This window comes from Amblyomma mixtum, chromosome 4 (genome assembly GCF_055824585.1).
Source record: "Amblyomma mixtum isolate Tamu chromosome 4, ASM5582458v1, whole genome shotgun sequence".
Lineage (NCBI taxonomy): Eukaryota > Metazoa > Arthropoda > Arachnida > Ixodida > Ixodidae > Amblyomma > Amblyomma mixtum.
In genome coordinates, this window is record NC_143015.1 from 117,061,908 (window position 1) to 117,089,178 (window position 27,271).

The 27,271-nt window shown below is 45.7% G+C and overlaps 2 protein-coding genes, 1 long non-coding RNA gene and 1 pseudogene across 6 annotated transcripts in view; 3 read left to right on the plus strand and 1 right to left on the minus strand.

Moving 5' to 3' along the window:
• Positions 1 to 26,962, plus strand: LOC149348038 (uncharacterized). 4 transcript variants are annotated; one of them, XR_016292712.1, is made up of 5 exons: positions 1 to 139; positions 1,580 to 1,737; positions 1,860 to 1,967; positions 2,149 to 2,380; positions 26,840 to 26,962. It is a non-coding gene; the product is annotated as an uncharacterized LOC149348038 (long non-coding RNA). The 4 variants fall into 4 exon arrangements; XR_016292710.1 differs by lacking the exon at positions 26,840 to 26,962 and adding an exon at positions 10,269 to 12,117; XR_016292713.1 differs by lacking the exon at positions 26,840 to 26,962 and adding an exon at positions 10,836 to 12,117.
• On the plus strand, positions 20,296 to 22,289 carry LOC149348039 (uncharacterized). Its single transcript, XM_089586050.1, has 3 exons — positions 20,296 to 20,479; positions 20,691 to 21,021; positions 21,138 to 22,289. The coding sequence occupies exons 1-3, from the start codon at positions 20,296 to 20,298 to the stop codon at positions 21,307 to 21,309; spliced, it is 687 nt and encodes a 228-aa protein (XP_089442176.1). The 3' UTR covers positions 21,310 to 22,289.
• On the plus strand, positions 21,970 to 22,863 carry LOC149348040 (uncharacterized; annotated as a pseudogene).
• Positions 26,761 to 27,271, minus strand: part of LOC149348041 (uncharacterized) — a 39,635-nt gene continuing 39,124 nt past the window's right edge. The window contains exon 11 of the mRNA XM_089587887.1: positions 26,761 to 26,940. Coding sequence (XP_089444013.1) covers positions 26,909 to 26,940 — 32 coding nt within the window. The 3' untranslated portion in view covers positions 26,761 to 26,908. The remainder of the gene's footprint in view (positions 26,941 to 27,271) is intronic.

Here is a 27,271-nt window from a genome sequence, read left to right on the forward strand (position 1 = left end):
ACAAAACTCGTGGTGGTTTGTGTGTGGCACAGTGCTTTGTGGTAACAGGGTTTGTACGACGCGCTGCTGCCTAGCAGTTTCTGCTGGTGGTTTGCCGGCATAGTCGCGCTACAATTGCGACATGGATTAGGCGCACGAGGTGAGACGAAGCTCCCTTGCAGTGACGACGAGTCCCGCGTTACCGGCCGCTTCGTCGCTTCTCCGCCGCGCCCACTGTTAAGGTCGAAAGCGCTAATGCAGAGCTGACCCTTTCCTAGCGGCCGCGTTGCGACCTCCAGACTACAATCATACGGTCATCGCCCATCTACCGCTCCACCTCACCTCACACATCGCCGCCCCGTGCTCCTGGAAAGGCGTCATTGATAGAGTGGTCGCTGGTCTCACCGCCGATCGCGACACCGCCACGCCAGATGTGAAAAGAAACAAGGCGACAGCACTCGCCGTCGGCATGAGGGCTGACCAGAAATCATGATAATACGCTTGAGGATAGTACCATTCATTCCCATCAAATTTTCATCCGCTGGCGCACCCACAAAAAGGCTCACTAGTGCGACAAATACCAGCGCCTTCCCTGAAAAATCCAGTTTTCATCACTGCCCCACACTTTAGTATTCGTTCCAAGAACATCACCCCTGCATGCCCTGATGCATCCACTGCATTGTGGACCGAAGACACTGAAATTCAAATTTTGACTACAGATAGCTCGTCTTCTACGAAATGCATTAAAAAAATTCTTGCTATAGGATACCGCACATTTATTGAGAACCCCTTTCAGAGCCCTTTTAACACCGCGAATAATCAAATAACAAGCGGCACTAGTGCTGAAATTTCTGCCTCTTAATAGACTTTAAATGGAAATGGAGCAAGAAGCATGTTTGGCAGGAAACTGCCACAGTGCTTAATTCATACTAACAAAGTAATTGCCACGTTTAACTGCGTCTACTGCAGGCAGAGCGGCAGTGCTTTTGATGCTTGTCGTTTTTACTTTGCTGGGCCTGAGCCTGCCTGTGGTGCCGGTATAATGCTCCCGAGTTTCAACTTCTGTCTTCCTCCATGATCACTAACTCCTCTCTGATAGCTAGTTTCTCGCACAGATACTGAAGCTGCACAGGAATGCCAGGAGAATCACGTGCTTCAAAAGTTCACCTTTCAATACTGCCTTGAACAGCTTCATTAGTCATGCTCCCATGTGCGCCTAAACAAGCCTAACGATTGTCCCCTGCTTTATTTTTAGTGTACTTTGCAGTGTGTAGACAGTTTCATTGTAACTAACTCTGTAACTAACTAATTGTAATGAAGCTGTTGTCTTCCTTTTTTCTATTGTACATCTTGGTGCTGGAATCCTTTTATTATGTCTGACAACCCACTAGTCCAGCAGCTAACTCTTTTTCATTGTAAAAAGTCTTTTTTTCTTTTTTTGGCACAGAAGCTGATGCATAAAACGGGTAAAAAACTGCAGGAGAAAGAGTTACACGCATTAAAGCACAGGCATGAAAACAAGCTCGTGATAGAGGTCATTTTTGTACAAGTACTGGAAAGAAGCATAACATGAGCTAATTATTTTTTTTTTTTACTCCAGGACAAAGCAGCAATTGCTGTATCACATCCTTCCATCTGGAGTGCCCTCTTCCGGGCCCAAATAGCAGCCAGTCTGAATCATGCTACTGATGGCATTTTGTTGAGAGTGAGCTCTGCAGCCTTGATGTGGATAAGAGGCTCTTTGACCAACACGAAGAGGTGGGGCTTTATATTGTGAAAAATGATGTCATAATCCATAGCGGGAATCCTTTGTGAGGTTGTTGGTGTGAAACATTCGCTGGTCCCACTTATTTTTGACACCTTGCTTTCTTTCATTTCAGCCTTCATTGCGATTCTTAATCACTGATGCTCCTGCGCTTCTTGGTCCATATGTGGGATGCGTAGGGTTCAATTCTCAGTGCTGCTGGGCTTACCGACTTGGCTTTCCAGTGAGTGTAAGCTCTCCTCTGGCTTAATTCTCAGGTTCTCTTGGGGCAATGCTGGGACGATCAGCCGTTGACCCATGTCAAGAAGTTCTACTACGTCAGTCATGGTGCTCTTTGGTTAAGCCCCCCTTGGCAGCAGCGGCAGCAAGCCGTGAACACCATTTGAAAAACTGCTCTTTTGCAGTGCGGTCTACTTCGAGGCCCCACCGAACGTGCATACGAAGCGCTGCGTCGACTTCTGGCTCTACACTTCACGGATCCGCCCCAGTGACGAGGGATTTCCTGGCAAGAAGTCATCTGCACATGCGCGCCCAGCCAGCTCGACCCAACAAAAAGCGGAGCATCTTCGGCCACCCGTCACTTGGCAGCAGCGGCAGCAAGCCGTGAACACCATTTGAAAAACTGCTCTTTTGCAGGTTAGTAGCCCTATGTTTCCATAATATCCATTTTAATAGTATTTCTGCTGCTGCTGCTGCTGCTGCCATTTTTAGACATTTGTTGACATTTGCTATGCTTTTTGCATTACTGAGATTCGTTTTGCGAGTACTTCTGTACACTTCAAGCAATGTCTGATTCCTGTAGCACGTGTGATGTGATCATCTCTGAGGATGAGCCATTTGTGGAATGTTCCAAATGCGAGAGCAACTATCACTTTGGAAAATGTGCTGGTCTTACTGAAAAGACCTTAAAATCGAAGTATGAGGCCACAAAGAAAGCGTGGCAGTGCCCATCATGCAGAAGTGCAGGAAGTAGCAATACATGTAGTAAAGAGAGTAGTGGCTCTGAAACAGATATCAAACTCGCGCTCTTCTCAATTAACCAAAAGTTAGAGCGGCTGATGCCCCTGGCAGAAAAAATTGAAAGCATGGAGGAGTCTCTTAGCTTCATATCTTCGAAGTTTGATGAATTTGAGCAAAAGGTCGGCCATCAAGAGGCTGATATCATGGACCTAAAAAAGAGGATATCGGAGCTTGAGAAAAAGGATGACTTAAATCAGGCAGCACAAGCTCAGCTTGAAAAGGAGATAGACGATCTTGAATTCCGAAGCAGGCAGCTGAACTTGGAACTGCATGGCATACAAGAAGTGCAGGATGAGGATCTAACAGTCATATTAAATAACGTGGCTGATAAACTTCGAGTGCCTCGCTTGATGGAATCGGAGATAGCAACTGTTCATCGACTTCCCGCTAAACGTGATAAGACGCCAGGCATCATTGTGCGTTTTGCGAAGCAAGCTACAAGAGAAAACTGGTTGAAGAACAAGAAGAACCTAAAAGATAGCGACCCGCCCATTTTCATGCAAGAAAATTTAACACGCCGAAATAGAGAACTGCTTCAGGCAACTAAAGTTTGTGCCAAAGAAAAAGGCTATAAGTTCACTTGGTATGTCAATGGAAAGGTTTTCGTTAGGCGAAGTGAGGGAATGAGTGCTATTCATGTGAAGGGAAAGAGCGATTTGGATCGGCTATAGCACTCAGCATGGTATCTTTCGAGTTTCTTCTTGAAACATAATCGACATGCAGCAGATGTATTATCTGCCGAGTGACTTGAACCGCACTGCTTCGTGTGTTGCGCCGACAACGCTTAACGCTATTCACCTGAACGCACGCTCTGTAAAAAACAAGATATTGTGTTTAGAGGAGTTCTTTGGCGAATTTTCATTTGCTTTTTCTTTGATCATGCTCAGTGAGACTTGGAGCACAGATGATTCCGACGTTTTCAGGATGACCAATTACAAAACTTATTACTTGAACCGCTCCGGCCTCCGGGGGGGTGGAGTGGCTTTACTGGTGTCAGATGACATTGAATGCGACAAGTTGGACTCGTACAGTCTTATTACTGAAGATTTTGAAGTGCTATCAGCCTGCACTGGAAGGTTCGTGTTTTCTGTTTGCTATCGTCCACCGAAGGGAAATATGGTTAGGTTTTTGGAATTTTACGACTGTTTTCTTTCATTTATAACAGATAACAAATACACTCTAATAGCTGGAGGTGATTTTAATATCGATATGTTGAAGGATAACTCCTCTACTAGAGACTTTAACGCAGTCTTGGCCTCGAACGGATTTATTAATCTTATTAACGATCCAACAAGGGTAACACAGGAAAGTGAGTCACTTCTTGATCTGCTGATTACGAACACTTCCCAACCGATAGTTGAGTCGGGCGTAACATCATGTGCGATCAGTGACCACCTTCCAGTGTTTGCATGCATAAATAAGACTAGACTGGTAAAGTACCGACAGGAGAAAGCGAAGTACCAAAGTATAACCAATGCTACCCTCAATTCATTTCACAGCTCACTGGAACAAGTTGAGTGGGATAGTATTGACGTTACCAGTGACGCAAATGAGGCTTACGATGAGTTTCTCCGAGTATTTAAACAGCTCTACCATTCCTCTTTCCCGCTAAAAGTGCGTGCAATAAAGCGTAAAACTCGCAAACCTTGGATATCTTCTGAGTTGCGCCAAGAAATTAAAACGAAAGACAAACTGTACAAAATCTTTTTAAACACACGTTCAACAGATGACCTAAGCATTTTTAAGAAATACAGAAATAGATTAACAAAAAAGCTACGTCTCGCTCGTGCGGAATACTTCGCGACATTTCTTGAAATTAAAAATGGTCGCCACGATCTGTTGTGGTCAAGGTTGAATTTCTTACTGAGGCGTGAGCAACCACAGGCTGCCCCGCGGGCTTTAAAGCTTGATAATAAAGATGTATCTGGCAGAGAGTTGGCAGATGCCTTCAACAACTTTTTTACCACCCTTGCCCATAACACCCCGTCAAGTGATTTGAACACCTATTTTAGCTCTTACAATAGGGACACAATATTTCTGAACCCAGTTACGACAGAGGAGGTTATATCAGTCGTACAAAGCCTAAATAACAGCCATAGCTGTGACATTGACGGCATTCAAGTGAGGCCTGTCAAGCATGTTATAAGAGTTATTGCCCCTGTTCTTGCAGATATATTTAACTTATGCTTTACTACGGGCACATTTCCTAAAAAAATGCAAATAGCCAAAGTAACGGTTTTGTATAAGAAAGGAGACCGCAATGATTTAGGAAATTATAGACCAGTATCGATACTCCCAATCTTCTCGAAAGCCTTTGAAAAAGTTCTGTATACACGGTTGTCTGATTTTATTGATAAACATGACCTTTTGTCACCTAATCAATTTGGGTTTTGTAAAAATAAATCTGCCGAGTTAGCACTACTCGAACAAAAGGAATATATACTAACACAGTTTGAAAATAAGGCCTTTGTTATTGGTGTCTTCGTGGACTTCTCGAAGGCATTCGATTTAGTAAACCACAGTGTACTCCTGAAAAACTTGGAGCGTTGTGGTATTCGTGGACTGGCTCAAATGATCCTGAAATCATATCTTTCGCATAGAAAACAGGCTGTAAGCATAGACAATGTGACATCTGAACTAAAACTTGTTACTTCTGGCGTTCCCCAGGGTAGTATATTGGGACCATTACTTTTTAATATGTAACTAAATGATATCTCCAACATTAACTCCGCCGCTAAATTTATTATCTACGCTGACGACACTAGCATCTTTTTTACTGGAAATGATCTTGATCTCCTTGTTCGGGAATGCAATGACACCTTGAGTGAGTTACAAAAGTGGTCCGAATCCAGATACATGCGTATAAATGAGAAGAAAACAAAAGCTGTCATATTTCGTCCTAAAAACAAAGTACTTCCTTCCCCCATCGAGATTAAACTAAACTCGCGACGTATAGACATAGTTGAACAATTTAAATGCCTTGGAGTAGTTTTTTCTTCCAGCATGTCTTGGGAACACCACACGGACCATATTGTCACGAAACTGGCTCAAATAACCGGAGTCATAAGTCGGCTCAGATACGTCATTCCAAAAACAGTAAAGTTACTCCTCTATAATTCACTTTTCTACTCCTATTTAAACTACTGCCATCTAGTGTGGGGCACAGCTACGGTTAGCTGTCTTCAGCGTATCTACATTTTTCAGAAAAAGTTTCTTCGTCATGTTTACAATGTCCCCTGGGACTCGCCAAGCAAAGATCTCTTTCTACAAAGTGGTGTGCTAAAAATACACAACTTGTATAAATATCGCTTGAGTGTCCGGTTTAAACTCGAAACACGTAGAAATGTAAACCACATACGTAAACTTGCTGAACTACATACCCGAGATGCAAGCTACACAACAAGGTATGCGGAGACATGGGTAGTCCCGACCCCACGGTTAAACTCGGGTACAGAACGCCTGCAGTTCACTCTTCCGTCCCTGCTAAACGCGTATATATATAATAATTTTGACCTTTTCAGTTCGTCAAACAGGTCTTTGCGTGCTTTGTATGCTAGCATGTAGGATTTTTTGTCTTGTGCTTTTTTTTCTTCTTTCTCTTTTTTTTTTCTTTGCTGCCATTACTGTGTCTACCCAATGTGAATATTGTGTCAATTTTGTATAATGTTCTTTCGTTTTCTCTTGTACCTGCTCATTATTGTATACTTGTTATCACGCTTTGCAACTGCCTTTTGTATTAAAAGCCTTGCTGTCAAGCTGCTGCCAAGCGAAAGGGGGCTGCGGCTTAGTCAAGCTGTCTCTCAGCTTTTTTCTGCGCCTCCGCTGTCTGTATCTTTACAAGGCAGAAATAAAGAATTTGAATTTGAATTTATGCCATTCACCCATATATGCTCAGAGTCCTACATATAGGTCATTGTTTTTTGATGCCGTAATTATAATAGTTTGCGGTGTAAAAACTTCCACTCGCTAGCGTAGGTTCAAGAGAGTCTAAATTTTTCCTGTGCAAGGGTTGTGTTGTGTGCGTTCAGAAAGGTCTGCCAGCTTTCTCTGGACGGCATTTTTAAAATTCAACCCCATCTACAACATTGTGATTCTGCCAAAAAAACAAATAGTATTGGTAAAGCATGATAGTCACCAGATCTGCATAGCTCGAAATTAACACAAAGACTGAACGATTCCAGGCATACTCCTCTGTCTTTGTTTTTCAGGGTGTCAAAATGGCTAGGGCTCTTCTAGGTCACTCAAGAGATAGTGGTAGCCTTCCTACGTGGATCATCTCTGGGTGGCAGTGTTGTGTTCGTCCAGTGTGTTAGTTTCTTGAAACATTTCTGAACTTTAAAATGTACCGAGATGTCAATCGTTCTTGTGTCACCTGTAGTGTAAACAAAAGCAGCATCATAAGCTGCACCAAGTCCCGAAGGCAATCACCCTACTCAGCCAACTTTCACCGCACTAAGGCCACTCCCACTTCAACCTCTACTGAACTCCGTCCTGCTCTAGCAGCAAGCCTCAGACCCTAGGTAATTTTTTAATATCGTTTCTGCTCCCTCATTTGACTCCTCCCACCACCAGCCAACATCTAAATTACCTTACTATCCAATTACATTTAATTATATTAACATACCATAAGTTCTCTGTATCACATCTCGTGCCCAAGCTCATTAAATCCTCTTGTTTTCAGCTAGCACATTGTTAATTCACATTTGTTCCCTATTTGACACTGGTTTCTTTCTGCCTCACATTACCTCTAACACTTTTGTTTTCATAGTTCACTGTGTGTCTGTTGTCCAATTAAAGTTTCTTTTGTTAATCATGAAGTTTCATCCTTAAACACAGTTGGTGACGGCATACATCAGAGATATACCCTTCAGGCACTAAATGTTGTCTGATGGAAGAAAATTTTCCAAGTTTTCCAAGAATGCATGGAAAAATTCGCACGTTCTCGAGCACCAATTATACTTCTTTTGACCGATTCCTGTCATGTAACGTCGTTTTGTAAGCAGATCAGCCTATTTTAGACACTTAAAAGAAATATTGCTTGCAAAACAAGGAAATGAAAATGTAAACTCTTTGGAGCCATATCAAAGCTAATGTAAAGTACAAAGGTGTCCATTTTAAAACATTTTGTGCATTCATTTCTCATGCCTGACTTATGGTGAATTCCAATGGCAGATCGGGATCAAGTTTTTCTGCTCGGTTTGGATCAGTCGTATTCCAATGGTAAAATGGGAGCGCGAGTTGTATGTTCCAATGGCAGATCGGGATCAGGCGTAAATCCCGGATCGCTCCGTGGAGCAGCGATTCTTGATCTGCCGAAATCGGCGGATTTGACCGGAACCTCGCGTGACGTTTTCTTTTCCGCCGCGTCTACTTCCTGTCGCGACCGGCAGCAGCCGCTTCGTTCCTGTCGTCGCTACGTGGTGAGCCGGGCGAGCCGGGACAGACGGGCACTTTACAGTCAACAGTGGACGGCAATGATCTTGCTTCGAGCCGTGCGGCACTAATTTTGCTTCATGGAAGTGACAGTTCCGACTCGGGCACTGAAAGCTCAGAGCCCAGCAGTGAAGATTCGTCTGAACCGGACAGCGAGTGTGAAACTGCCGGCCTGTATATGCCTGCCGCCGGCGTCAGAAAAATGCGCTAATATTCTTTGTTCGCGTTCATAACAAGCCCTGGAGTAGAGAAATGTAAAAAATGAATCATTTTTGAGGATCGTTGGCCAATACCGAGTTGCTGGTAGAAGTGATAACTGCGATACAAGCAAATTTCTTCCTGATGCCCAGTGCGGCTGGCCTGCTGTCTGCTAGCTCCGCTGTTGGAGGCGTCGCAGAAATCGATCATGTCTTTATTTTATTATGAGACGAGGAACACAGTAAAACGGTGACGCGAGTAGCACCTTTACTACAGCGCTGGCCAATTCCGAAGCGCCCTCAGCTGCGGCATCGATGAAAAACAGTTAGGCTTAGCGACGACTACGGCAGCCAGGGAGAAACGTTGGCCGGGGGGCAGCGCAGTTCGTCGCTCGGCGTGTCCGCGGGCGGCGTCGTTGCCGAAAGCTCGACTGTCTCGCTGATTGGTTCAGCGGCTTGCGTCTCGCAGTCGCAAGGCTGGAAAATCGAGCAGCGAGCAACTTGCCTGCGCGTCGTCCGCCACTTCTTTCGTGAACGGTAGGGACAGGCTCACCGGCTCTCCGAAGACCGCGGCCGCATACTCGCGTGTTCACGGAGAGTGGACCATCCTGTACATACGCTTTGGTTTTGGTTTTACATTACGGCCTTCGTACTACCTCCTTTTTGTTTCGCCGAGACGGCGTCTGTCAACGCGGAGATCGCGCCTCGCGCAACTCCTGTCGCACTCGAACACGAAGCTAGCGGGGCGTCCGCTCCGGCGGCGCGCCTAGTTTCCGCGGTCGCCGCTGCGGCGCTGGCGTCGCGCTCCCGAGGGATCACTGGCATTCCAATCGCAAACTGGGAGGTGGCAAATCTACGCGCTCCGACGCGCTCCGTACGCGATCCGACGGAGCGGTCTCGATCTGCCATTGGAATTCAGCATTAGTGTACTATCTACATGTGATTTTTCAGGTCTTGGCACATTTTGTCATGTCGACATTAGAGGGCATTGCACCTTATATATGAGGAATTGGGCACTGTTCCGGTGCCTGAAGGGAATATAGTAAAACACCCATCATCAACCTGACTGTGCCTATCTCAGAACAAAGGCCTCTCGAATATCCCTCCAATTAACCCTGTCCTTTCTTGTGCCTCTAAACACCCACTAGTGATTAAGCATCCTTGAGCATGCTGTGACAGAAAGGAAAAAATTGTTGGAAGTTTAGCACTTCTAAGCAAGAAATATTGTACGAAAGCAGTTTTTTCGCTGGTGAACACCACCACCACGTGAGGTATCCGCTGACCCAGGGAGCCAGTTATGTGCCTTCCCTTTCCTCAAAATTAACGGGGGCTTCAACATTGTCAAAGCCAGTGAATCCAACGAATGCCGGCAGCCTATTGCTCCAGTGCCGCGTTTCTGCCCAGACATCACTGTAAATGCAAGCAGCGCAGATCTTTCTGTCAATACCATCGCGTAGCCCAAAGCGCATTTGAGATGTCCACGGATCCAGGGAGCCAGTTATGCACATTTCCTTTCCCTTTGTGACTTTTGCGCACAGATGGAAGTCGATAAAGATGACGACGTGCAATGGACAGCTCGATAGCTTGGCATTTTAACACGAGGTGTGATTGATTGCAGTGATAGCTTAGCACAGTGGCCAGTGAAGCTGGTTGGTTCGCGCCACTGTGGGTTCAGAACCCAGTGGCGGCAATATTTATTTTATTTCTGCAGGTATCTGAGAGGTTTCAGACAAACATCAGCCTTTTCAGGATGCTAGTGAAGTAATGCTTTCGCACTAAAACCAAAGGACAGCCACACTGATTATATGACTAAATTATGCTTTCTTCCTATGTGTATTCTTTCCAAAGCAACTGTTCATTATTCCTTTTTGCAGGTATTAAACAGCAGGTCATGAACGGTCTTGTGGAAGTTTATCGGAGGTGTAGCACATTTGCTTGCTACAGTGGGGACCTTTCAACTAGTGCCTACCGTGCATGGCAGCTAAAGACCATAATTATACCAGATCGCTGTGCACCTGTCCAGCTGGAGCAAACTCTTCTATGAAGCCTGGCCTGGATTGTTGGTGCTTCCAGATGAGGTTCAGTCATAACATTCGCATAAAAAGCAAGTGTCAGTATTTACTCATGTAATAGACATTCAAAAGTTTACTTGAAATTTATTCATTGTCATTGATAACTTCTGCTATGGGCTTACATGTCCCTTTTCTGTTGTAGGAAAAGTAAGAGAGTAGTTTGACAATTGGCTGTGTAATTCGAAGTAATATTTGTAAGCAGCAGAGTTTCCAGTCATTTTAAGAACGCGAAATGGCGCTGTTGCTCGGGAAGAGTGATTGCGGTAATTCCCAGTCATTCTACACAAAGGAGAGGGCCACCAGATGGCATTGTCCAAAACAGTAGCACCCGTATGGGGCTCTGAAAAATATGTATGCATCACCTTTCAGGGCTGCCAACCCCAAGAAATCTTCTCACCACCGTTGTCATCTTATCACCCCACATTGACTGATACCAAAATTTGCCCAATAACGTCTCATCTTGCCTGGCAGTGGTCCCTTGAAAATTCGAAGCAGCCACCGCCCTCCAAAGTCTTACCGCTTTGCTCCATGAACACAGCAGAACACATGGAGGACTCATCATCAGGCTCATCGTCAGCTGCACTCTGGACACCCACTGCGCCCATCACACCGCCTGCTGCCCTGTCTGACATCGCACTCAAAGGTGCCTGCCTTGATCTTGAAGACCTCACCCATGGCCCCACTGACGTCTGGATTGCATCTGCCGTACATATGAAGATACGCACACAGCCATGTTCACAGTATGCCCTACATTCCGTCAGCATACAACTTCCTGCTGCCGCATTTGCCCCCATTGTGAAGCCTCACCTTTCACCGCCGTGGCGCAACTTCCTGCCCCTGCCTCTTCAGACATTTTCCCCCATCTCTGACTTTAGCAGCGATTCATTATCATCAAGACGTCGTCACAGTTGACGACAGCATGCCTGAACGCCATCAGACACATCTTTCTCCTCATCGATGTAATGCCTCCCCCCTGCAGATAGTAGCCCTTTCCAACTCATGTCGTGGTGTCTTATCCATGGCATTGATGCTGGCCTCTCCATAGCTGCAGGATCTTGAGAGCTACTCTGCTAACATCATTAATACCTGCATGATGAGTACCACCGAGTCCGCCCTTATAACCTTAACTGCCCCTCCCTCTATGCGAGACCTGAAAACTATCTTTTCCTCTGTCCTGCTGCCGTGCAAACCCACTCTGTCACCACCCCACCTTTCTCCTGTTGTACCTGGCTGGAGTCCTCTTCATTGGAGGAACAAATAGCATAGATGCGACATTCCGCAGACCTACTGGACACTTAATTTGTGACCTAGATAAAGTTGATTACTACTGCTACTACTCCTACCACTACATGAAAGGGCGTTGAAAAAACCAATTTGATGGAACTGGAGGTCTCTTCAAGCACCAAGTTATGCACCAGAACTGTAGAGAAATCCTAGGAGATGCATTTCGGGCAGCCAAAGGCATGATAACTTTTATGTGAGCAAATTAAAGACGTGCATTTTGTATTTGATGATAAAAATGAGGCTTTCGGTTTCCTTGAATCATAAAGAGAAAAGTGCATGACATTTCACATCTTCAGTGGCACTGTGATGTCCAAAGATGCGGGGGTTGTATCGCATTTTTCACTGGGCATGTCTGCGCAGAGCGAAGGAAAAGGATATTGAGTAATAAGTAATAAAGTAATAAGTTTAAGTACTGGTTGAATTGTGTCTGTGTCTGGTGCTGGTGGGCATACCCAAAGATGTGTGCCTAATCAGCAGGAGGTAGTCGGAGTTCCCAACCTCATTCCGGGCACTGCTTCACTGAAAATGCTGGAGGTTCTACCCCTGGCTTCAGGCTGATGACTATGGACCGCAGTGGTGACCTAGTCGTTCAAGCATCCGCCTCGCATGCGGGAGGTGCGGGGTTCGATCCCCAGTGCCGCCGGGCACCCACCGGTGATACAATGGGTGCAAGCTTTCCCCTGGCCTGGTGCTCGGCTTATTCAGGATGAAATGCTTGGGGAAATCGGTCTCTGACCCCACCTTGAGTAGATGAAAAAATCTAGTGCCTTGGTGCTGCTTGGCCTCAGATGCCCTCGCGCCATAAAAATCCTTCACCATCAAATTCACGAATGTGGTTGCATCTAAGGGGCAAGTTGTGGGTGCCTGGGTCTCGGTGGCTCGAGTTGGTTTGGCTTCGTTACTGGTGTGTCGTTAGGTATGGTAGAGACAATTGCTTTTGGAATGTTTTCTACATCATTTTCTCCCTACTCACACTGCTGACAGTCATAGTGGGAAATCGGGTCTTGACACATCGATGCTCGCCTTTTTATAGCCTTTTTCCTCTCTGTCGTTGTTTTGGAGTATTGCTTCTTTTACTCGTCTTTTCAAAGAATTTTGTATTTGATTGCGATGGCAACTATTTCTGGGGAGGTTTAGTAGCACTAGTGGTACTGGATAATGTACTGATTGCTCTCCGTGTGTTGTTCTAGCAGCTTGTTTAATATATTTTTCTTCTCTTAACGCATAACTGCAGTCTGGTCGTCTGTATCTGGTAACAAAGCTTGTGCCATGCGTTTTTTATACCATGGTACAGGTAGTTTGCCAAGCTTTGCTGAAACATACTCCCAATAGGTAAGGTTTTTTAAATTAAAAAGAGTGGTAATGTATGTTGATATCGCGATTTGTTTCCTATGATTTCAATACATTTATTTTGCAGGAGATAGTTTTCCAAGATTACCTTTACCTGCGCTAACCCGTACTAGTATACAGTACTATAAAAGAGAGAAAATCATTGCGTAAGAGTTTTGGTTAACCCAAGCTAGCAAAATAATCTAACTTTCTGAGGAGACGAAGGGATCTTGAAAGATATATGTGCAATTGTGATACATGTTATGTCCAGCTCAGATATTCATGAAACTACTCTCCAAAAAGCTTCTGCCTTTCCCCTCTACTAGTTTGATGGTCCTGAAAGTTAACTACATTTGTATCAGTTTCCTTATTTCTCGCTCGAAATATTACATAGCTGGATTTTTCTACGTTAAGGATTAATTTGTTTGAAGACTACTTTATCAATAGCACTTGAAGGCACTCATTTGCAGTATTCATTACATCCAAAAGATCACGACCGGTGAAAAATATATTTCTATCATAGGCATACAAGATGTTGTCAAGTGTCTCTGGTATCACTACGACATCATTTATGTACACAAGGAACAGGAACGGCCCTAGAATCGAACCCTGTGGCATGCCATATTGTATCGCTTGAGTTAGCATTACCAAATCAGATAGCTTCTGATCAAACAGGACGCACAGCCACGAATACCGTACCTTTCAAATTTATGGAAAAGAATGTTATGTTTTATGGAGTCGAAGGCCTTCTGAAATCTCTGAATATGCCTACAGTGTAAAGTCTGTTTTCAGTGTTAGAGATTATTTTTTTTACAGTTAACAAAGCAGACTGAATCGATTTACCTTTCTTGGAACCCATGTTGCTGGGGCTTGGTGACACCCTTGCTGAATAAAATACTGATTTTGTTGTTGATCACATGCTCCACTATCTTTGAAAACACAGGAAGGAGGGATATAGGACGGTAGTTTCCTAAAATATTCTTTGCACCTCCCTTGTGTACCGCGCAGACACAGGCAGTTTTCAGTTTTTGAGGAAACAAAATATTCTGCAGGATGTAGTTACAGATGTGTGACAGAGGGAAGCTTATAAGGGTAGCTAATGCTTTAACTGGCTGAACTGCAATTTCATCATACCCGCTCGTAGGGCTGTCTTTGATACCTTTCAGTGCAGATTCAACTTCAAACGGCATAGTCGGGTTCAGAAATATTGAATCAGCTAACTGATCATCAAAATAAAATTCCGAGTGGGTGCTCTCACAACTATGGGAAATGCCTGATGTCTGAAAATGGGTACTGAATTTTTCAGCTAAGGTGGAACCTGAATAGTGATACCATCAGTAATGAGTTCTTCTGGGGCAATATGCGCATTTTGTGAAAGAAGTGAATCTGCAAGCATTGATGAAAGTTGCCTCGAACATAGTAGTATAGGCATGCATTACAGCGGGCCGCTCAGAGAGTCTGAGCCACTGGGACGAATCTTGCAGCATAGCGTCATTCGTAGCCTGCACCAAGAGAGAGACCAACATCCTTGTCCCTGGAAGCACCGTAGCCTTGGCACATGCCAGTAGCAGAAGCGATTACAGATGGCACACTACAGTTTCCTCTGGCGAAAAAGGACCCATCCTGGGGACAAAAGAACAGAAGGATCACAGTAAGGTTCCAAACGGTTTGCGCAGACAGTTTTGCGCCCACGGCGAAGCAAGCCCATAAAGAGCGCAATGAGCTCAACCGTGTAATTCACAGGAGAAGTTTGCTGATGGACCGGGTAGGAACTGTAGCGGCGCTATAGCCATCATCGACGCTGCGCCGTCTTTCTCGCAACACTTGCTGGGGCTGGCTGCTGTAGCCACGGGCCGAGGAGAATAAGGCACTTATCTCAGCCTGTTCGCCTCGCACTCCATTTAGCTTGTAGGGGACCCAGTCTCCATATGTGCACAGGATAATAATGCCTAGCATGCAGGTTCTATAAAAAGCTGAGAGTTGTTGGAAGCACCCAGGGCCGCATTAAGGAGTCTCAAGGATAGGACGAACAGGCCTCGCAGGTGTCGCGGTGACATTTTTGCTGCAAGTGACTTTGTGTCGCAAACGAGCAGTCGAGCTGACAGCATCCTTCAGTGTACAGTCTAGCTCAATTTAAAGGTTATCACATTCGTTCTGCCTATAGAACAGGCCAACAAATGTTTGCTGGCATTACGATCATTTAGTGCGCAAGAAACGTCACGGTGCAGGAGAAAGCAATCTTTCCGCTAGATAAATTCATGTATTCGTTACAGCCATATTGCAAAATAAACCGTGTTTGAGCAAATTTATCCTACTAGGTTAAGCCTTAGTGACCATCTTCAAGTTGCGTTACTCTGTATTAAAACCCCTAGATAAGCTTTTAGCCTGTATGTGGCGACTTCGAAGTGGCAGTAGAGTTTAAAATGTCGGGACGGTGGAGAAGAAGAGTAGCCATCATTTAGGCTGGCTCGCGCCCGTATAACAGAAAGAAGGGTGAGTATCTAGCGGTGGCTTGTGTTGCATTGTTATACGCGTAGGTGACGGAGAGAAGAAAGTGGTTCCGGATGGAGTGGTCGCCGTTTGCGTACATTTACCGGATGTCACCGAGAGTGCGCTTAAACTGCTCTTATCATGTAGTCACGGGGTCTGGGAGCTTGACTGCAGATTTAAGGTGTATTTAAGTCTGCAGTCAAGCTCTGCCCACATTCAGCTTTGAGCACAGAATTGCTTCATGACGAAAAAGTAGTCCACTGCTTAAACGTTTCTTGTTACCCAAACAAGAAGCTTATCACAAGAAAAAATTATGAGCTCTACAATTTTCATTTGTTAATTGTTTGATATAGTCAGACATTAAAAAGCTGATTTCGTTTACTGTATTGATTGGCCAGCGGAGTAATACAGGACCCAGTGTTAGCAACTGCTGCTTTTTATTCTCCGACCTAGTTCTCAAAGGGGCCGCGAAACACATTCTCAGTGGATTGTTTTGCCTGTTGGTTGCATATAATGAGTTATAGTGATGCTATTGGCATTAGTAGTACCACGTATATTCCGCTTTCGATCCCGGCCGCGGCGGTTGAATTTCGATGGAGGCGAAATTCTAGAGGCCCGTGTGCTGTGCGATGTCAGTGCACGTTAAAGAACCCCAGGTGGTCGAAACTTCCGGAGCCCTTCACTACAGCGTCTTTCATAGCCTTAGTCGCTTTGGGACGTTAAACCCCATAAACTGAACTAAACTAAACTAAGCTTTTTAATATTTTAATTTGCTCGTGAAAATAAACCCATTGCTCTGATGGTGTCATCACATGGTGGCGGTTTTCAGCAGTGCATGTGACATCATAGGGTGGGAGCTTGATCATTATAGAGAACAGGAAAAATATGCTGGAAATTGTGTTAATAAATGAAGATACGTTATGTCACGTCTTTGGGTTTTATTTTAAATCATCAAAACCAACACGTTTGCCTTATGTAAAAGCACTTCAAGGGAAGCAAAACAAAAAGCACCACCAGAGGTTCTGGCTATTGTTCTGCATCGAAGGACTTTGCACCTCTCTGTACACATCTATGACTTAGGACATATCTCAGAACTTGACGCAATCGACCTTATCGAGCCATTGCATTCTACAAGCGTTCGTTTTGGTCCCACGGAAGGACACAAAGAAAAAAAGACATTCGTTTCACATTTACCAGTGTGCATCATCAGCTTGAGAAGGACCACCGAGCGCGGCCGCCAGATGGCCCCACGTTCCCGTCATCAGCGCGCAGTGGCAGAGCATGGTACGTGGGGCGATAGCGGCACGCGCTATGCTAAAAAGTTTCTCGCGCTCGAGTTTGGATAGGCCAGGGAAGGCCGTTGATCAGAGTTCCCTTTTGGGCCGTCGACGTGACGAGGAAGCATCGCTTTGCCAGCAGGGCATCCACATGGTTTATGTAACCATGGAAACGACGCTGCCAGAATTGGCAAGAATGAGAATGGGAAGCCCCGCCAAAATCGAGTTGAGGGCAGCATTTGTTTGCTTCTATATTGAAATTTCTTCACTGAATAACTTCCGTTCTTATGCGCCGATTCCTGTAATTCTTTTCGAGTCAGCATCTGTGTGACATAACGAATCCACCTGAAGTATAGCCGGCATCCCTTCAAGCAGCGTTTCGCAGCCCCTTTGAGAGTGTTGACGTTGATCTTCTGCCCCGCTACGTGATGAACTCGTCGCTCTCCTCCAGAGCTTCAGTTCTCCCTCCGACCTTCCTCAAACTACCCTGGACAGTATACGTCCCTCTTTGGGCACACCATCGGCACTGATGCTCACGCCCCTTTGCACCAACGTCCTTATCGCGCATCGGGCTAAGCCGAGTCATTCATGTCATGACCACGTGGACATATGGTTCGTCAAGGCTTCATACAGCCCTCCCACAGTCCGCGGCTGTCTCCGGTTGAGTTGATAAAAAAGAATAATGGTTACATCCGGTCCTGTGTTGGATACCACCGGCTTAATAAGGTCACTCGCATGGACATGTTCTAGCTGGAATAATAGAGAAAGCGGACGGGTTGGGGTCGTTCCCTAACAGGACAGATATACAAAAGACGATGTATGTTTGGGCTACGATTGTGGCTCAGACGACCGATACCTTTGACGGCACTAGGCTGTCTCTTGCCGACGAAGGTATTGCACGATGGTCACACTTCCCGAAGACGTCGGCGCGCCTAACCTAAAACTTTTGGGATCTTGTCTCGGGGTAGGACGGTCATGTGGAAGCGTCCTTAGTATTTGCGAAGAATCAAACGCAACATCGTACGCCTCTACGCCCGATCGACCATGACACCATTCGAGAGTGACGTCACCCATGCAAATCAACGTCCTGGTAATGGCACCGTCCCGCATAACATACGACGGCGGCTTTTTCTGGTTCCATCAGGTGTCTTCTGGAGTATCCTATGTGAAGCTCCCATGGATGCAATTCATGACCACAGACACAGGACAGGTACGACCGGCTCCTGACGCGGCTTGAGAGTTTGTCCGAATATGTTTGAAGATGAACGAAGCTATAGGAGCTTGCAGAAAGGCGAGTCACTCTTCTGGGTTCATTCAATTCAATAGCACGGTGCGTCTTGAATATCGGCACTTGGCGGTAACCTTGCCTCTTAATAGTAAAGGAACCAACAGCTGTGTTCCAGCTGAGAGCAGACGCAGTATCACTTTACTATTGTGTTAAGCGCAGTTAACCTTGATTTTGCGGAGATTGCGTTCTCCTCTGTTTCTTCTTCCACAGTGCATGTGTCTCCCCTCTTTTCTGTGTTTTCTGTCTTAGTTTGCGCTGTTTTTTCCACCATGCATGGTTCATCCCTTGCTTGCCATTTGTTTCGTATGTTTGATATTTGCACTGCTCTTTATAGGTAGATACAGAAAAATAGTGCCGACGTCATAACTACTACGTACACTACGGTGCGTGTTAACAAGCTACCCGTGTGCATTTCGGTGTCGACAACTGTGTTTCAGTTCTTCAGTTCTCTTCTCCTTGAGCATACGAAAACCTACGCTCTTGCTTTCACTTATCTTGAGAGTCGTTCACGAGTCACTGATATGAAGGCGTACCTCTACATCGTTCAAGCAGCTCAAGAAGTTGTGGGCTCACCTCCAAGCTTAAAACAATGACAAAATGATTTCACTGTTTGCAGTAAGTCCCAGGGAGGCACCCTAGTGTGAACGATATGCTGGACCTGGGTATACCTTTTTAGCTCCGAACAGTACCGCGGTCACCTCGGCATGAACGCTAAACCCGGCCCGTTTAAACCCGCTTGAGCTCCGAACGGTACCGGTATCTCCGGTGTGATAACCACACTGGACACGGACATCTCGTGTGGGCCGGTTAAAAATCTGTTTGCCATGAAGCTGACCTCTATGAAACCTGTTTCTGGGAGGATTGAGGGAAGGGGAAGGAGAGGGTATAGGAAGATGGGATGAGGTAATTTATGTGCCCCACAATGTGAGTACATGGGGCATTTTTCTTCTTTCCACCTGCCGCGGTCGGTACCTAATCCGCAACCTTGAACAAAGCCAACGAATGTCATGGCGGGATTAGATTGGTGAATACGCGTCAACACAATGACGATATACCGCCAGTAATCTTATGAGAAAAATACTCCAAAATATCAAATCTTTATTGAATATATTTCAACCACCTCTTTTTTGTTTCTTGAAGAAGCGTCGAGTCAGAACGGTGCTATTTCCATCTGCCGTACTTGAGACTCGTTGCTGTTGTCTAGCCAATAGTGAGACCTGAAAGTGAGACAAGATGAAAGAGGCATCATACATCATAGAAGCAAAAACGGCTGGGTGAGGATCACTTCGTTTTAGGCGCTGTTATGTAAGAGAAAGAAAAACCAATGAAGTGCCCAGGTTGCCTAAAAATCTGGTCTAACACAGGGCATGAATTAAAAATCCAAGACCCCAACAACCGAGACCGGGGTTGTTTTCAACGGATTTTGTGAATTGCATTTTCAAAAGCACTTTGTATGGAGTGAAACAGAAGAGTGCAGAGCCCGAGAAAAAATGCTTTCAATCTCAACTGAGATTGGTCACTGCGGACGATATACGGCGGGTGTAATGTATAATCCGGAAAACGCAGTTGGTAACGAATTGATTTTCCAGGCGAAAGCGAAACATGCGAACACTTACACGAGACTCCCGGCAGCGCGCCAGTGATGGCTAAGCTGAAAAATGATACGCAGCCACCGTATGACATGGAGTGAAAAACGAAACTTCGCATAAACAGAGTCAGGAAACTTGCTCTCATGGGCGACCGGAAGGGGGGGAAAGGGGAGGGGGGGCGGTTGCCCCCCCCCTCCCCTCCCCGGAATTACGGATATTATTTATGCACTAGTTCCTTTTTGGTGCTAACCTACCGCCGCCCCCATCCCCAGACATCAGGTGCCCCCCCCCCCCCCCCCCCCCCGGAAAAAGTTCTGCGGATGCCCTTGCTTGCTCTCTATCTACACGAATCTAAATAGTCGGCAGAACTGCCCCAAGACGTGGGAAATGACGATGCCGAAAAATAAGCACTTAGACAATTATGACAATTTGTTTCTTTTTTCGGGATATAGCTACGGAGCCCCAACTGCACTAACAGTATCATTAATTATTTTATGCAGTTTCTGTAATACACTAGCTGGGGGGATTAGGGGCATTTGATTTATTTCTTCTTTCGACACTATATTAAATTCATGACAGAGGAAGCTACTTCAAGGAAGCATGTTTGGTGGAATTCAAATTCGGCGCGTTTGGAAAAGGTGCTTGTAGTTGCCACCGTGCCCAATAGGCGGCACCACCTGTCGAGTCAAGCGCCGTCAGGAAAAAAAAAAAGAAATGGCGGCATCCAGCTCCAGAGTCGGTCAGCGACCAAGAGAGGTAAGTTTTGACTTATTATTGTATCTTTTTTCTCACTACTTGCGAAAAGAGCCATTTGGTAATGAAGTTTAGAACTCCCGAAGGCGCCATGAATTATTTGTAGGCCAGAAAACGCAACGGCTGATTTCAAGCGCATCTTTTTACAATGTGTCACATTTGTGGACAAAAGTTGTGAATATGGGCGCTGCTCTCTCTGGCTTTTTCCCAACAGCCACGTTCCTGACCGATGAAGAGATCGCTGCCATGCTGGAAAAGAGCGATGCGGACCTTTCGGAGTCTGATAATGAAGATGATCGTGCTTCGCCGCCTCCGGCAAGTGGTCATGGCACTTCCGAAGATGAGGATGAACCTGAACCGAACATCCTACCTTTACCTCCCGATTCTTGGCCGATCCTCCAGTGTGGGTATGTGCCATCTTTGCAAAGGCTAACAACAACAGCAACAACAACAACAACAACAACAACAACAACAACAACAACAACAACAACAACAACATCGCCAACCAACCCAAAAAGCAGAAAAAGCTGCTGGAAGCCAGGAACGTAAGTTCTTGCACTTTGTTGCGCTAAATTTTCTCGCGCGTCTTTTCACAGCGCCCTTCTGTTAAAATATTTCGAGTTTGATGTGTGCTTAACCTAGATACTATTTGGTTTTCCAGATTCAGAAATCTTGACATGGCAGACAGTCACGGTCAAGCAGACGTCGGTTTTCGGGAGCTTCTGTCCTCACATATCAGTTTTTCGCCAAATATTTTCCTCTGGATTTTTGGAGGGAACTCGCTGAACAAACGAATTTGTATTCCGTTCAGAAACGGAATCACCGATCACTGAGAACAGACGTACTTGAGGTGAGGAAGCTCGCTGGCATACTCCTACAGATGGGAATTATGAGCCCTCCTCAAGTCCAGCTGTTCTGGTCTCGAGCAACACCTACACCTTTTGTTGATGACCACATGACCCGGAGCAGATTTTATTAGCTGCGTAATAACCTGCACTATGTGGACCTTTCCGCAGTTACAGCACAGCAGAAAAAAGACAGGTTACACCTTGTGCGGCCAATAGTTAGCAGCTTTCAAAGTGCTTGCCGTTCATTGCCGCGCACAAAAGAATGCTCAGTAGATGAGCAAATGATACCATTTTCGGGAAGGTGTGCATTTAGGCAATATCTTCCTTCTGAGCCAAATCCACTTGGTTTAAAGAATTTTGTCTTGGCTTCCCCCGATGGCCTTGTTTTAGACTTCCTGGTTTACACCGGCAAAAATGCAGTGACCCCTGAAGACATGAAATTATATGGCCTGGGTGGCGCAGTCGTGAAGCATCTTTCAACAACCGTAAGCGACCAGAAGGCGTATCTGTTCACTGACTGGTTTTTCATGGGGCTGTCAATTGTAGACTACCTCAGTGGAGAGCAAATGTTTTTGACTGGCACTGTGAACGCTAACCGCACGCAAGGGGTAGTTGGAAATTTGCTGAGTGACAGGTCAATGAACCATGGTGAAAATACTTGCCTCGTGCGTGAGGACGGAAAAGTCTGTCGTGTGAAATGGAAAGATAACAAAGAAGTTCTTTTCTAGTCAAGCGCGGTTGGGTGTGACCCAATTGTTATGTGGAAGCGGCGGTCAAAGGAAGACAAAAAGAAAACACCTAATCCTTGTACTCTTCTTTATTTTTTCTATCTTTCTCTCTCTCTCTCCTGTCCGATCCAAACTCCTACCTTTTTTCACTCCCTGCCCTCCTTGTGGTAGACTCTTCCGGTGTTGCTATCCCGTGTGCCTCTCTTTTGCCTTTGTTATGTACAGGTGAATAGCAACCTTTACCTTCCGATTCTTGGCCGATCCCCCAGTGTGGGTATGTGCCATCCTTTGAAAGGCTAACAACAACAACTATTGCCTCACTCTACAGTAGGTGCATGGGCGGTGTGGACTTGGCTGACAAGTATGTGTTGTACTTCAGATTTAAGATGAAAACAAGAAATTGGACAATTCGATTCTTCACGCACTTCATTGACCTTGCCGTGTCCAATGCCTGGATTGAATACCGGGACGCCCAAGAACTGGACATTGCGAAGAAATCCTTCCCTTGCTTCAGTTCAAGGAAGACATAGCCGAAACATTGATCAAGGCCAATTCAACAAAAAATATCAGGACTGAAAGAGCACGGAACGAGCCCACTATGAACCAAACAAGGACTGTGCAACTCCCCAGCAATGATACCCATAGCGACCACTTTGATCACTTTCCAGAATATTGCCAGCTCGAAAATGCATAGCGATGCAGGAAGAAGAACTGTAAGGGAAGGACAAGGGTGAGGTGCATTAAATGCAATATTTTTCTGTGCCTTCAGAAGCAAAACTGCTTCGCTGAATTTCATAACGCTGGGCACTGATTCCCACATTTGTGGTCGACCCGTCCATGGCGTACACAACTTATGTCCACGTTTGTGTACATACTTGTTTCAGCTAAAATAAATCAAATTTCATGGCAATTTTTTTTCTGTGCATTGTTAAGAGGATGCTTAATAAAAGTAGCAAAAAAATTCAGTTGTTTTCAATTGCTTCTTAGGTCGGTAGTGAAAAGGTTAAGCACCTTGACGGGATCGCCTTTTCCCGGAAGTTATCGCAAAAACCTTTCCTGTAATTTATCTGGCCTTCCTACAGAGTTGTGGCGTCATTTTCTCCGACATTCAAACTATGATATGAGTCGTGCGCCAGCCCAGCCTGGTGGGAGAGCCCTCCAGCAAAGTTTGGGCCAAAATGAGCGGCAACTTACGGTGGTAGGCGATCCAGCCGTGCACGTCATAGTCGTGTCACCGGCGCACTGCGAATGATACAGAAGAAATTGATAACTGTTACTAAGGAACTTTCACGAATTGGAAAAAAACAGCGCAATGGAAGACGACACAAGAGAAGGACAAACTTGTGTCGCCTTCCACTGCGCTGTTTTTTCCAATTCGTGAAACATGTACCAATCAGCCCGTATTTGCCCTCTTTTGGAAGATTATCTTTTGGGGAAGCAAACTTCGCTACTACAGAGACTCCTCATTCGTCTTACCCTACGGTGTGTTTCAGCAGGAAACGAAAATGACTGGGAAGTGAAACTGATGAATAGAGAAACCACTGGGTCGTTAATCTGCGGAGGTAGAGGTGGTAGGAGGCTGTGGTGATATGTTGGCTAAATCGTTAAGTTCCGGAGAGTTTTACAGAACCAGTGTTGCTTATACAGAAGGCAGCTAGTCTTGGTCATGCTTGAAGTAGCCAGAATGATGATGATGTTAGTGAAGACTGACCACAAGAAAGCAGTGAGAGGTTTATAAAATACTCTGAAATTTTAGAGATTCTCTCACTTTGCAGGCAAAGGGATTTTACCGAGCTTAGATTTCCCACTGCAGGCAGTCCAATGTTGACCGAGCCGAGGCAAGAGTCGTTCTTGATGAGGAAGCTGAGACAGCCAGTCGAGTTGCAGAGCTGGTAGTTACCCAGGGCCCCGAGGTCGATGCCGACTAAAAATTATGTCTGATATAGTATCATGATAAAGAAACAGAAAGACGAAATATCAAAGTATTTCTGCTCTGTTTGTGCCTGTTGCATACGCGGAAGCATGCATCATGCACTGACTAACCTTATGGCTGCCGATTGAACCCCAGAGGTCGCTTAGCAGCTATGGAATTCGTCTGCTGAGCACCAGGGCCATTGGTTAGATCCCGGCCGTGGCAGCTCAAACTTGATGGAGATGAACAGCAAAAGCGACCTATGCACTCATATTCGGGTGCAGGCTAAAGGGACTCTAAAGACAACTCCATCGAAATATTGTCCTGAGTACAAACTGCTTCTCTGGCAATTTCTGGGGGCGTTAACGTTTATACGGCAGCAAAACATGAAATTATGAAATTGCGGCTGAGAAAACTGAATTTTAAAGCTTTCCCGACACTATATTCAAACTCGTGACGCCTACACCGAGAAGCATTGGTTAAAATCGTTTTCAAGTGGACAGCGGTCCTGTACAGCCTCTGGAATTGACGCCCTAAATGCAATTTACTTGATCGCCAGCTAATGACTACACCTGTAGTTATATTTATCTTTGTGTTGTTGCTGGTGTTCGCTAATGGTGATGTGGCTGGGATAGTCCCTCTGGTGCTACTGACACCACGACACGCAGCGACGAGTGGCAGTAAGACACTTTCTTCAAACTGTGCCATTATGTACGAAGTGGTCGTCGGGTGTGAGTCAGACTAACTAACAGTTTACTACCACAAAACCGATGAATCGAGTCAGAAACCGTCCCAAGCTAGGTGTATCTGTCTCCCGCATTCAAAAAGGTCTTATTTCGCACTCTACAGCGGGATCCTCGTCAGCCGCAGAGCCCCGACCTGACCGTCTCGCCAGGTTAACTAATTGCTAGCCCCTACAGACAGCCCGCATCAACAGGCTGTAACCATACGAACACCGTAACAAAACATTCGCTTGCTCACTAAAGTGAATTACTTCCTTTTAACCAAGACCAACTGAACTACAGACCTGCACACTTGGCAGGGTCCTATGGAGCAGCGTCAGCCAACTTTCGTTAGCTTTTTTGGCCGTTGAGGGCGCTCGGTTGACCTGTTCGTCTGCTATGATCATCATCATCGTTTGTCATTTTGTGCACGCTATTTAATACTTTTGTTTTGTCTTTCTCTGCTATCTTGACATCAGCAATAAAAATAGCCATAATAAGGACTTATTTCGCTTTGGAAGAGTATAAAAAACATCTTCCTTTTTGTCCGCTTTCTTTTTGTCGGCACCACCTTGCCTAGCATAGATAAATGGATGATAATGACTACGTGGACAAACGACAAAACTGCCTTGTTTGAAGTGAAACAATGGAGGAGGCCATTTTTTCGACAGCTGTATATTAGCGCCACGCCGCTCGTAATGTTTCTATCCTAGCGGCAAAAGACATGAACTAGAACATGCGCGCTGGAGCAGGGCCACTTGTGCAGGTCTGTAGGTCTTGCTGGTAACAGCGTCAGGTGTTCTCATTTCCTCGGTTTTGCGCCTTTCACGGCGCCGTTCGCACCGAGGAGGGTGGTTACCATGGCAACGCGCAGCACACTCATTGGTGTGGTTGTAATGGCTTCATGCGTGACGGCATTACATCGAGACTAATAAGCGTGACAGCGCGTCAATGAGTGCAAAAGAAGACGACGACACGGACGCTTCTGCAAATTAAATATACTCCATTCCCTGCACATGAGTGCGTTTGTATCCGCTATGCACCCTGGCCAATCCTCCGCGGTGGGCATGTGCCATTCAGCCTGAGGACATCATCATCATCATCATGAAATGAAGACCACGAATCAAACATTCTGAGGATGAGCAACATAGCGTCGGGCCAAAACAACTCCCTTACGGGCCACGGAGGGAGCAGCAAAGCGACGCTAGCGAGAAGAGAAATCTCCTCGGACCACAGACATTGAAGAAAAGCTACTTAGAAGCAAAGACCCAGCAGTTCGAACTGCGGCAATCAAGGCGAGTCGAATTAGTTGCCAGGACCCGAACAGTTCGAGACGGTGAGGCATAAGCTGGGTTACCAATTAAACAAGCCAAGGCAGCACTCAATACCGAAGCTTCAACCAAGGCATTCACCAAACAGTTTCTGTACAAACCGTTCGGCTGCAGCTGCTAGGTAAGTGATCGGTTGTGGTTCAAGAACGAGCTGTCTGCCGTGACTCTGCCAAAGAAGCCAATGGTCTTGTTGAAGCTTCCGGACAGCAACGGTTCCATGTTCCGGCTATACATGACTCTGGACCATTCGCTGTTCAAGAACTCGTAAGCATACTTTTTTTTCTAGTTTACACCCAGCAGCCGTGAGTAGTCTTTCATTTTTAGCGGCTAGTGACGATGTCGGTATAACCATGGATGTATGGTGTGTCGAACACAACGTTGTGATGGCAAAGATGCTGATGGCATCTTTAATTCGACAGGATTGGCGAGACGATCTGCTACAGTCATAAACCACGACTACTTTAGCCTGGCGCATGCTAGTACGCCTGCAGGAAACCATGGGCACTTGAAATAATGTTCACTGCGGGCTTTGTATTTGCTCGTTGTTGGGATATCAACCTGTGAGTGTGGCATGACGTGTATGTTTCCTGCATAGGTTTAAGATTTGCAAGATTGCGCGCATTTGTGATAATCGATGAGCCCAGCAGGGCAGCGCAGGTTCTTCCCCTGTTTACGTGAGGAGCGCAGCGCAGAAATCACGTGATCTTGCGGAGCAACCCTCGCATGAAGTCATCATACACGAGTGGCAATCAGCGACACTACGTCGTTTTATTCACTATATCCCACCACCTCTTTTTCTTTTTTCCTTTCGCAAATATGCAGAAGCGTGGAGCCGGGAGGCAAGGACGAAGTCATTGCCGTCCGCTGCACTGGAGACTCGCTGCTGTATCTTCAGCCAATAAGAGGCAGAGAAAGAGTAGGGCCTGGAAGAGTGGAAAGGAGAAAGTGACATCAGACACCTTTAAAACAGGAGCAGGTAAGCGCGCACGACCTCGAGTTAAGCGTTTTTGTACTTCAAAAAAGCAAAGCAGTTACTTGACCACATTCTCTAAAAACTGTCTTGCACTGGGCTCGGACATCCAAGCCTCCGACGACCGAGGCGTCAGTTATTTTCAATTAATTTTGTTATTTACGTTGGCGTCTGGTATCAGATGGTCAATTGATGTCATACATCAGCGAACATTCACTTTGCAATAAGACAGTGAAACGTTTGCAATATCAGCTATAGATTAGCCCCTGGTGACTACATGGTGG